General features: G+C 42.3%; 1 protein-coding gene across 2 annotated transcripts in view; it reads right to left on the bottom strand.

Annotated features, from left to right (window-relative positions):
• Positions 1-12,472, bottom strand: part of PTPRG (protein tyrosine phosphatase, receptor type G) — a 790,321-nt gene that overhangs the window by 32,643 nt on the left and 745,206 nt on the right. For both annotated transcript variants that reach the window (XM_027863786.1, XM_027863787.1), the window contains 6 exons: positions 9,138-9,234; positions 4,791-4,873; positions 4,468-4,602; positions 2,702-2,836; positions 2,136-2,308; positions 298-433 (listed from right to left, as the gene is read on the bottom strand). In XM_027863786.1, the coding sequence (XP_027719587.1) occupies positions 298-433; positions 2,136-2,308; positions 2,702-2,836; positions 4,468-4,602; positions 4,791-4,873; positions 9,138-9,234 (759 nt within the window). The remainder of the gene's footprint in view (positions 1-297; positions 434-2,135; positions 2,309-2,701; positions 2,837-4,467; positions 4,603-4,790; positions 4,874-9,137; positions 9,235-12,472) is intronic.

Raw genomic sequence — 12,472 nt, 5'->3', positions numbered from 1 at the left:
AGAGTCAGAAATCAGCTGTCTATCCCACATACCAAGTTATTCCATTTTACAGATGAGGAAACTTCAAGAGGGGAAATCCTTTGCCCAAGGTCACACAGCGGAACTGAGATTCTAACCCTAGTCCTCTACCTCTAGAGCCAACCCTACCTCCAGGGCCCCAAGCCCTGATGGGCGATTGAGTCTGCTTCCTGAAATTCCCACAAGAGCACAGCACCCCTGGTGAGACGCGTCTCTGGCAGGAACTTAACCAGCGGCCCCGTGGCTCAGGCCCAGGAGAGAACCATCCTCGCGGCTTACCTCCGTCTGGACGAGGTAGTTACGCTGGGTCCTGATGTGTTTCAAGAATCCCAGGACGTTAACTGTGCTTTTGTCTTTTATCTGTTGCAGCATGCTGTCTATGACAATGTAGGTGCCCGTCCTGCCCACTCCGGCGCTGCAAGACATCAAAGACAGCAGGTGAGGCCACGCCTCATTCGCTGACTGCTCCAGGCCTTCATAGCAGAGACTGACCTCTTAGTAGAACGGTCCTGCTAAAAGGGGGCGTTTCAGCAGGATTGTGCATGGCGGGGCAGGTAACATGCCTAGCAGCTCACCAAAAATGTCACCTCTTTTAGGACATCGTAAAGCTTCTAGAGTGGTGTTTATGGAAATGGAAAGATGTGACAAAGTGGGAGGAGGTTTCAGAGCTACAAGAAACTTCCTTGGCCAGCAAATACAACCTCCTCTTTTACAGATGAAGAAACTGAGGCCCAGGAAAGTGGAGTGACCTGCTGAAAATCACACAGGTGGCAGATTTGGAGCTCAAGCCTGCATCCTTGCATTCCAAACTCAGCTTTCTTTCCACTGCACCACACTGCCCTTCCTATGGTCCTGAATAACAAAGCTCTATTAGATAATCCTATGCCTGATACTTACGAGCTAGCTGTATGACACTAAACCTCCCTGACCTCAGTTTCCTCATCTGTAAAATGGACTTAGACCAGAAGGCCAAGGAGGCCCCTTCCAGCTTTAAAACTATGATTCTAGGAATTAATATAAATATGAAACTAGGCAGCTTCCTGACCCAGAGAACAGTGTTGTCAAGGCCTTCCATAATCTGGCCTTATCTCTGCTTAATAGACTCTATTTATATATGCTAATTCATCTGATCTTCAAAATAACCCTGTGAAATAGGGGCTATTATTATTCCTGTAGTATAGATGAGGAAACTGAGTCACACAGAGATTAGGTGACTTGCCTAAGGCCACACAGCTACTAAGTGTACGAGGTAGGATTCAAAGTCAGGTCTTCCCAGATTCAAACTCTATGCTCTATCCCTTGTACCACCTGTCTGTTAAAGCAATTCTGTGGACAGGTCCTCAAAATGGAGCCTCTATGAGGAATCTCTTATGACAAGATGCATCCCAACCACCACAACACACTAACTTGTAGGAGGGCATTGTGGAGGGTGGAGCGGGGCTGTGGGAGAGGAAGGGTCTGGAGGGTGGTTGTATCGGCCTAGGGAACTCCTGGTATGGCCAGTGGGAGATCAGCCGCTAGTCTACAATCTATCACCCTAAGAGAATTGGCTGAGATTATTGAGAGGCCAAGGGACTTAGAATCAGTCTATCAAACAAGCATTTATTAAGCGCCTATTCTGTTCCAGGTGCTGAGGATGCAAATATAAAGAATTTAATATTCCCCTCTCAATGACCTCAAGCTGAGGTCAGATGACTTGCCCAGGACCACAAAGCTAAAATGATGTTTGAACCTAGGTCTTCATGACGACTTCCGGGCTTTCTTTTCACTAAACCTTTCATCCAGAAATATGGAGGTTAATTTTTACTAGTGGCAAAAGTGACACATTCACCACGAGGGTGAGATGGGGGTCATGCTTTCCACCCAACTGCACCATGTAAATTGAATGACTCAACAAGTCTGGCAACGACAACGTTTTCCCTTTGAACTTTTAACAGGGCTTTTAATTTCTCTAGAGAGCTTTCACAGCTGTATTTCAAGCACTGTGATAGTACTCTGGTAGGGCTTTTCTCCATTTTACAGATAAGCAAACTGAGCTCCAGCTGTTCAAGGTTGTAGAGTCAATCAACGAAAGAGTAAGTCCCAGAAGCCAGGGAAGCCTGGGAAGCTGGTATCACCTGCAATGGACGAGTACGGGCCCCATGTCTGGCGTCCTGGCTGCTGACGACCTCCTCACGAACGTCAGCACTGGGAGGGCATATTCCGGCACTCCCATGTCAGGCCACTGGGTGTAGTGATACTGGATCACAATTCTCTCATTCTGGCGACCTTTAGGGTTTCCCTTCTGACCCTACACGGAAAGACGGAAAGAATTTCTTTCAAAGAGAAGGTCGTCCATTTCCCCTTAGTTCTGTGTGCCGAAGTAAATGTTATATATCAATGCACAATGGCATTAGTAAATAATAATAATTACAAAAGTCATAGCTAACATCTCTATGGCTCTTTAAGGTTTGCAATCCTTACAATAACCACGAGAGGTAGCTGTTATTATTATCCTCATTTTCCAGATGGGGAAATGGAGGCTTAGAGAATATTTTTTTTTATACCATAGATGTGACAGGGCTTTAAAACACTGATGTTGATACTTTCAAGAAAAGGCAGTTTAAAAAAAAAAGTTACCTACAAAACATGTCAAAAACCCTTCTCATAATTTCCAAAACAGTGTGGTGGCCCACTTACATACCTTTTTCACTTTTGTATTTCTGACTGAAAAACGACGGACAGTGTAACAGGCATGAACTTTTGTGCTCTTCAGTGTGACGATAATATTTCCATATTCCTCACTATTCTCTGTTGGCCAGTACTGGTCACATTTTCTCTGACAGAAAGAAAAAAGGAAAAAAGAAAGAAAGGAAGGAAGAAAGAAAAGGAAGGAAGGAAAGGAAGGAGGAAAAGAAGAAAAGGAGGAAGAAAGAAAGGAAGGAAGGGAGAAAGGAAGAAGGGATGGAAGGAAGAAAAGGAGAAAGAAGGAGGAAAAAAGAGGAGGGAGGGAAGGTAAAAAGGAAGGGAAGAAAGAAAAACAGAAAGAAAGGAAGGAAGAAAAGAAGAAAGGAAAGAGAAGAAGAGAGAAAAGAAAGAAGGAAGCAAGGAAGAAAGGAAAGCAGAAGAAAGAAAAAGAAAAAAGAAAGTCATCAGAACAGAAGAAATGTGCATGGCATGTCTTCTAATACATAAAGGATCTGTGATAAAATAAGTAGGAGGCACTTTTGGTGTGGGAAATTCTCTTCAACAACTCAGCATACAACCCATCTATGACTTAGTGAATCCATCCTACAGAGTTGCCTGAGACTCAGAGGTTAAGGGACTAGCCCAGGATCACAAGAAGTACACGTCAGTGATAGGATTTGAACCCAAGTCTCCATGACTCCAAACCAGGAGCCCACATTGCGGCTTCTTGTAAGGAAGTCATCTTAAACTGGTCTAGTGTGCAAGAAAGAGGAAGTATGGTATCGAGAGATGATAGAGAGCTGGCCTCAGAACCAAGAAGACCAGGGTTTGAGTGCCAAATGGGCCATGTGCAGGCTCTGTGAATTCCCTAGCGCACTAAGTTTCTGGGAGGGTGCTGGCCTGTATCGGAGGAGAGGGGAACATCTCACTTTGAGTTCCAGCCAGTGAAATCCAGCCCCATACTTCTCCTTATCTCTACGGTGCACCCCAGATCTTGGCTTCCCATGACCAATGAGAGAGTGAGCCTGGCGGATTTCACTTTGGGAGATGCTGTGGGGAGCATTACTTCTATGTTCACTTGTGGAAATGGGAGCAGTATTCTCTGGTCATCACTAAATGAAGATAGGAGTAGCTCCTTAATGGACATACTCAAGTCACTGGTAAGATGCAATAAAAACAGTTGACATTAGTTCTTTAATGTCTGCAAAATACTTTTCTGTTTATGATTCGAATCTTGTACAAACACCAAGAGGCAGGTACTACAGGTGGTGTTATATCCATTTTACAGATGATGAACTGAGGCTCAGAGAGTTAGGTGACTGGCCCAGAGTCACACAGCTATCAGGGACTAGAGGCAGACTTTGAATGGAAGTCTTCCTGATTTCAAATCTAGCACTTTGTAAGTTGATTCCCAAGTAACCTGGCAAAACTGAGGCAAGGAATAGTCCAGTCACCTGGGAAAGGTCAAAAGGAGGAATTAAATCAGGCTGGATACTGGATCTGAGTCTGATTTCCAGAACTGCCATAAACTACCAATTGGAACCCTCCCGGTCACAGGGAGAGACAATCTGGTCCCATCTCTTCATTTTACCGATAAGGAGGAGTGACTTGATCATGGTCAGAAAGACGGTAAAGCTGAGAGAGCAGAGCTGAGATTTGAACTTAGGTCTTTAGACCCTAAATCCAATGGACTCTATTACATGAATCCTCATTTTCAAGTAAGTCAGTTCTGGACAGGGAATGCGGACAGTGGGAGGAGGGTTCAAGTCAAGAGGTTCTTACTCTTCCTTTTTCCACAAGGTTTGTGATCATGATGATGATTCCGGTGTTCTGCTCCCAAACCATCCTCCAAAAATCTTCAAATGTTGACTTCAGAGGTCCCTGTGTGGCCACGTAGGCTTTTGCTTTGTTGTAGCCCTTCAAAAACAAGCACGGAATTGAGACAGATCAAAGCAGGTCAATGAATAACAGAAACACCTTCCCCAGACAGGTTATTTTTAGGGTTTGGGGACAGGCCCAATGCTATGGAGAGGACACGGATGCATCTCAGCGGAGTTATTTATTCTCCGTTTTCATGACAGGCTTACGAAACGGTTCTCACTTACATCGACGTAGTTTGCGTTAATGTAGTCACTGTGCTTAGAATCTTTTCCTGGTAAAGGCCTTAACTTCACTCGACTGTGGTCATCTGTGGGGATAAAATTTTTTAAAAGGACATAATTCAAGAGAGGACAAGGTAACTGGGGAGGGGGGAATTTATTCCTCTTTTGTTTTTATATATCCTTCAATTTTAAATATACCCCCCCCATGAATGAGTCATCCATTGTAACAAAGAACAAAAAAGAGAGAGAAAAGGCAGTTCAGTAAAACTAACAACACATTAATTAAGTCTGATAGTATATGCAATATTACACCTCCATAGTCTACCACATTTATGTTTTTTTTTATGCACAGAAATCTTCCAGAATGAGTTGTGGTCAGAGGATTTTTTTGTGGGTCTAGAACCATGATTTCATCAGTTTGTAGCACTCCTGGTATGGAGACTGCCTCCACTCCTAGATCCCTGAGTTCTCTAACTTGCAGTCTTACAGAGCTGCCTGGGGGTACCAAGAGGCTGAATAATTGAATTACAGTCAGACACATGGCTAGGCATCTCAGAGGTCTTCCTCGTCCACAGCCAGCCCTCTATTGGTTATGCTAAGCCAGAAAAAAAGACCAGAGATTTAGAGATGGAAGTCATGTAGTCCAACCCACTAAATTTTGCAGCAGAGGAAACTGAGGCCCAAGGTCATACAGGTAGTAAATGACAGAGCCAAGATTTGAACCCACATCTTCTAACTCCAAAACCTGGCATTTTTTTTTTTCACTATATGACATTATCCTCCAGTACAATGTCAGTATTCAAAACAGTCTGGGCCCATTTAAAAAACTCTGGGCCACTTCTGTTTCTATCCCTGCTTCTCTCCCAGGCGTGAGTCTCAGGAAAACAGAACTAATTTTTTCATCAGCTAATGTAAACTGGAGCCCAGAAAGTAAAGTGGAAAGGAAGGATTTGATGTCTAACACTGCAAACCAGCATCAACGTAAAGTCCCCTCATTGGCATTAAAAGTCCTCCCAAACCTGACTCCTCCTTTCTGTAGTCCCTTCCTGCTTTTATTCTCCCACCGCACTCCATTCACCCCAACACCCAGCTAGCCTGGCCTTCCTGCTGTTACATTTCATCTTCTCTCTTGGTGCCTTGGCGTTGGCCATCCCCCATGCCCAGAATGCGCTCTCGCCTCTCCTGTGTCTCTTAGAATCCTTGGCTTCCTTCAGCTCAAATCCCTCCTTCTGGAAGTCTTTCCCAGGCTCCGTCCAGATGTGCCTTCTCTTCCTAAGGTACCTTTTGATTTTCTTTGTCGTATCTTGTATATACTGACGTGTGTACATGTTGTGTCTCACATGAACTTTCGCGCTTCTTGAGGGCATGGACTATTTCTGCCTTTCTCTCTGTATCCCCAAGGCTTTAGCTCAGAACTTGGTGCTTAATAAATTCTACTTGACTGAAGGTCTAGAGTTATTTGCGCCACAACCCCTCTCCATCAGGGCAAACAACGGAAGGTGGGGAGGTGATTATGCTACATGTCATATGGTTAATTGTTGTCCTTTGCTCTTGAAGAGGACCAAAATGGCACCACTATGTTGGGGGTCTAGGTACCCTGTGTCACATAAAAGAACACTAGCTTCCGTTTGTATTTGAGACATCAAGAGTTGTCCTCCCCTCTCAATCCCACCCTCCCACACGTTCCCACCATTGTATTCATCCAGAATTTCTAGATAGAGCCCCAGAAATTAGAGAACCAGGACTGCCTTAAACAGTTCATTTTAAGTACACGGCAGAGTCTGATCCCAGGAACTTACTGCCAGGACATGATCTGAGGTTCTCCTGAATCTTATTTTCTGAACAAAAAATGCCTCCATCTGACTACCAAACAAGGAGACCCTCCATCAGGCCAGTAAATTAAGAGACAGGAAGTTAGAAGTCATAGTCGGGGCCTTCCCAGCTGGAAGTAGAATTAGCCAAAGCAAATTACACTTCTGCTTAGAGAGAGAGGAACCCGTCTCCTGGATCAGTCCAATCCAGAGCGTTAGCTTAGGCGATATTTACATAAGGCCATCACATCAGTTAGCGCTCACAGATGCCGGGGCTGGCACGTCCATCAAGTCTGACCATTTCCCAGTGGCGAAGTTTTGAAATGTGGTTAACACAGTTAATGAGGCTACTTCAGAAGATCATTATAAAGTGTGGCCTTTCTCTGTATCCCCCGTTCTCAGCACAGGGCCTGGCACATAGTAGGTGCTTAACAAATGTTTGCTGACTTTGCCGTTTGCCACAAAAGTAAGTCTGACAAGCTGGATGACTCGCTGTTCACTAGATGTAGCCTGGACATTACCACCTCAGTGCCTTGGCTTATACTGTTTCCTATGCCTGTAGAACCTTTATTCCAATAGCTCTACCAGCCAAAATCCTACTGATCTTTCAAGGTCCAGTTCAAGTGCCCTCTCCTGATCCCCTCAATCACAGGTGACCAGTGACCTCCTACACAAAGGTAGGTGGTGTAATAGGTTACCCAGTCAGGAAGACACAAGTTAAAATCCAGCCTCAGACACTTACTGGCTGTGTGACCCTGGGCAAGTCACCTAGCCCTGTTTGCTTCAGTTTCCTCATCTGTAAAATGAGCTGGAGAAGGAAAATGGCAAACCGCTCTGGTATCTCTGCCAAGAAAACCCCACATGGGGTCACAGAGAGTTGGCCACGATTGAAAACGACTGAACAAAGAGATCTCTTAGGGCTCTAGATTTACGTTCTTATAAGCTTACGAAGGGAAGTTGTTCATCCTTTGTTCTTGAAGACGACCAGTAACCTCGAAGGTGATGTCTTGACTTGCGAGTGAATTGGATTTAAGTGAGGTAGAGTTGCAGAAAGTCATTGGCCAGACTCTTTCCAGACTCACCAAAGTCCAGTGGCAAGACAGAAGTCAAGAGGACTGGTGATGGCCCAGATGATGTGGATGACCTTGGTGTCTTCAATGTCTGCCCGAGCTCTAAACACTCCACAGTGCTTCAGTCGCCTTCATCACCGATGGAACAAATTGTTCTCATCTGCCCATTCTACTGGGGAAAGGCTTCACATTCCCCCTGACTTACTGAGGGGTTTGACTTCTACCTGGTTTAGCCCATCTGCCCGGGATGTGGCCGCTGTACATGCTACAGCTTCTGGGAGCCACAGGTAAGCGTTAGACGAATCAGGCAGACACCAAGGGCAGATTGGGTTTGGCAGGCCTCACACCAGAGATGCTAGTCCTCTCTGAACACCCTCTACACCCCATGAAGGGAAGTATGCCTCAATGCAGAGAGCTTCTCGACCAGAAGCTAGCCACTGATCCTTGCATTATATTATGCACTGTTTTCCCCTCTATTAACAAAACATATCCCACTTCCACTCAAGTCTGAACAGTACCACTGGATCTCCACAGGCACTATATTTATCTCAAGGTTACATGGCTATGCACCATGTTTGTGTCGAGTCTACAAACAACCCAAACACTCAATGCTAACAACAACCTGCCCTTGTTCCCCAGGTTCTCACACTGTGAACTGGCTGGAGCAAAGTATGATTGATAAAAAAAATCTTCTTAAAAAAATTAAGTAATAAATGTTACCTGTCAGCTCTCTTTGTCTCTTGTGCCTAAAGATTTTCTAACCAAAGAAGTTCCCTATGTGCCTTACGCTGTTCTCGTAAGGTCTATAAGAACAAATACCTCTTCACTGAGGTCACCTCTGTCCTCAGAGAAATTTCCAACATTTGAAAAACTTCAGGATCTAAGACTAAGGACATGCGAAGAAACCACTTCCAGCTTCTCTCTGACAGAAGGAAATCTATCGATCTATTTTCAGAACCAAATGGATTTCATTACTTACTCCATTTCCCAAGACTTCAGCACCTGATATTCAAGGCCCACCATTTTGGCTGAGTACAAAAGATGCTGATATCCTTCTTAGTTTAATAAGGATCACTGGATGAGCCAAGTGACCTTCTCACCCTCAAAACAAGCTTATTTGGGTTCAGAAACTCAGCCACCCCTCAATCGCCCTTGGGAAATGTGCTGATGTTGGTTGCGGAGTCATGCCACAGACTGGGTTCTGAGCAGCTGGAACATTGTCTTCTTGTCTCCTGATTAAGCCACCTGAACTCCGGCGGCCTGATGAAGTACTAATGGAGGAGAAAATGTTCCCACTTAGTCACATCCATTGGTTGTTTCAGCTGGGCTAATGAGAGATTAGCTTGCTGGTAGTTTCTTTCTTTTTTTTTGGCACCCTGTTTTTTTATTGCTTGGCTCTCAGTCAGCACCCAGCGCGAGCACTTCATCACTTACTCCCGGTTGATTAGATTTTAGAACTTATTACTCACATGCTAAAATGTTGATGTATCTGTTTTTGTGCTTGTTATCTGGGTGATTGGAATGTTCGGCCGTGATGTTCATATCAGCAGTACAACGTTGTACTTCCTAGTGAAGAAAACAAATGGGAAACAGGTGATTAGAGTACATGGTTTGCATTGCTAGGAATGTGTTAAAGCCTCTGGATGTGTGGGCAGTTCTTTTCCGTCTATGACGTTATTTGGTTTTATCTCTGGTCTAGACCTATGATCTCATCAGCGTGAGAACTCCGGGTGCAGAAACTCCTTCTGCCTGTGCAGATCAACAACTCAAATTTAACTTAGAGCCTCTGAAAACTGCTTGATGCAATGAGAGCCTCTGGTTGTGACTTGACCACAGTCACATACTTAGTGTCATTGGCAGGACTTGATAAGGTCATTCCTCTATCCACAATGACTTCTCAAAGGCCCTGTTACTAAAGTGATAGCATACTCCCAGTACTCCAAGTCATTAGTTTTTTTTTAAAATTAGTTTAAAAAAAGTTTTTTTTTAAAAAACTAAAATCTGCCTTCTCTTCCTTCCACCTCTCCCCCATCCCACTTCACTGAGAAAGCAAGAAAAACAAAACCCGTTAGAAACATAAAGAGCAAAACAAGACCCCTCATTATCCATGTTGAAAAATATGTCTCAATCTGCATTTTGAATTCATCACCTCTCTATCAGGAAGTAGGGAGCACGTTTCATTATACATCCTCTGGAATTATAGTTGGTCATTGTGCCGATCAAAGTTCTTAAGACTTTCAAAGTCCATTGTTTCTAATAAGTAGCTGTTATGGTATAAACTGTTCTCCTAATTCTTCTCACTTCACTTTGTCTCAGTTCATGTAAGTCTTCTCAGGTCTTTCTGAATCATCTGAAATCATCCCTTTCATCATTTCTCATAGCACAACATTATTCCATCACAAGCACATATCACAACTTGTTCATCCATTCCCCAATTCCCCTCAGTTTCCAATTCTTTGCCCCCATGAAAACAACTACTATATTTTTGTACATGAGCCATTTTCCTCTTTCTTTGATTCCTTTGGGGTATAGTAGCAATATTACTGGGTCAAAGAGTATGCACAGTTTAAAAGCATTTTGAACATAGTTCCAAATTGCTTTGTAGAATGGCTGGATCAGTTTACAACTTTACTAACAAGGCATTAATGTATCTGTTTTCCTCCAGCTCTTCCAGCATTTGTCATTTGCCTTTTTTATCTACTTTACCAATCTGATAGATGTGAGGTGAAGCTGAGACGTTTTAATTTGCATTTCTCTAATTATTAATGATGTTAAGGATTATTTTCATATGGCTATTGATAGTTTGGATTTCTTCCTTTGAAAACTACCTATTTATATCCTCTGATATCAACTGGGGAATGGTTCTCATTCTTACTAATTTGAATCTGATCAATATATATACATATCTGTATCTTAGAACAGTTATATTTATCAAAAAAACTAGCTGCAAAGTTATTTCTCATTTACCTGTTTCTCTTCTAGTTTTAATTGTCCTTAATTTGTTTGCGCAAAACCTTTAATTTTATGTAATCAAAACCAACCATTTTCCCTCCTGTGAACCTCTTGATCTCTTATTTGGTTATGGACTCTTCCCCTATCTGTAGGTTTTACAGGTAATTTCTTCCAAGCTTCACCAGTATATTTATGATATTATCCTCTATGTCTAAGTCAAGTCCCTATTAAGAGTTTTCTTGGTATATAGTGTGAGATGTTGGTGTATACCTACTTTCTGCCAGACCGTTTTCCAGTTTTCCTAATAAATTTTGTCTACAATTATTCCAATAGGTAGAACATCTAAGTAGATGTTCAAATCTGGCCTCAGACACTTCCTAGCTGTGTGACCCTGGGCAAGTCACTTAACCCCATTTGCCTCTGTTCCTCATCTGTAAAATGGGTTAAAAAAGGAAATGGCAAATCTCTAGTATCTCTGTGAAGAAAACCCCAAATGGGTTCACGAAGAGGAAAGAATTAAGAAGACTGAACAACAATAACAACTGTAACAGCTGGAATTTTTAGATTTATCAAACACTAGGCTACAGTGCTCATTTGCTTTGGTGTATTGTGTTCCTAATTCGAATTTGTTCCATTGATCAACTCGTCTATTTCTTACCTAGTACTATGTTGGTTTTTTTTTATGAATATAGGTTTGTCATATAGCTGAGATCTGTGATTGCTAAGTCCCTTCTTTCTCACTTTTTTTTCATTTATACCCTTGATATTCTTGTCCTTTTGCTTCTTCAGATGAATTTTGTTATCACTTTTAGTTCTATAAGGTGGTAGTTTGATGATTGGCATGACATTGAGGAAATAAGTTAACTTACATAGTATTGTCATTATTATTACTTTGGCCTCTCTTACCCATGACCAATGACTATTTCTTCAACTACTTAGATCTGCCCTTTTTTATGTAAAGAGCATCCTCTAATTATGTTCGTACAGTGTCTGTGTCCCTTGGCAGTTTCTGTGTGTCTATTCTACTTTATTCAGAAGCATTTATTAATGAAGTGCTATATGGAAGACGTGTTGGGCGCTGGGAGAGACACAAATAAATCAATTATTTATTAAACACTCACTATGTGGTAGACACTGCTAAGCTGCTAACACTAAAGATACGAAGAAAGGCAAAAAGGCAACATTGAAATAAATAGGCGTATATAAAATACATGCAGAGAAGATGGTGGAGAATCAGAGAGGGCAAGGCTGTAGCCAATGAAGGGGTTGTCCTTGACTGACAATATGGTGGTGGTAGTGTGACATATGCATAAACATACTGTAAGTATTTCACTCTATTTATTTCCATTTACTGCCCATTCATTAAGTGCTACTAAGTGTCTGGTACTGTGTTAACTGCTGGGGAAGTAAAAGACACAAACAAAATATTGCTGACCTCAGAGAGCTTACATTCTACTGGAAGGTGGTTAGATCAGGAGGATATATGACATATACATAACTATATAGTAACATAACTATATAACTATATAGACCAACTACATATACTTCACAGAGTTGCTGTAAGGATCATGTCAATCCAATAAGCATTTATTAAGCACCTGTTATGTGTGAAGCACTGTCCTAGGTGATGGTGATGGGGCTACAAAGACAAAGACATATAATTCTGGCCTTCAAGCATCTTACAATGCAGAACAGGGGTTCTTAACCTGTTTATTTTTAAATGTATTTTTTTAGTCATGAATGCTCTTTTGTAAATAAAGTTATTAAATGCATAAAATACAGAGAATTACAAAGGAAACCAATTCTATTGAAAAAGTTTTTAATATTTTTAAATATTTTAATTTTAAATATT

Source organism: Vombatus ursinus, unplaced genomic scaffold (assembly GCF_900497805.2).
Source record: "Vombatus ursinus unplaced genomic scaffold, bare-nosed wombat genome assembly UNPS02014773.1, whole genome shotgun sequence".
Lineage (NCBI taxonomy): Eukaryota > Metazoa > Chordata > Mammalia > Diprotodontia > Vombatidae > Vombatus > Vombatus ursinus.
This window is presented reverse-complemented; position numbering and strand designations above follow the sequence as displayed.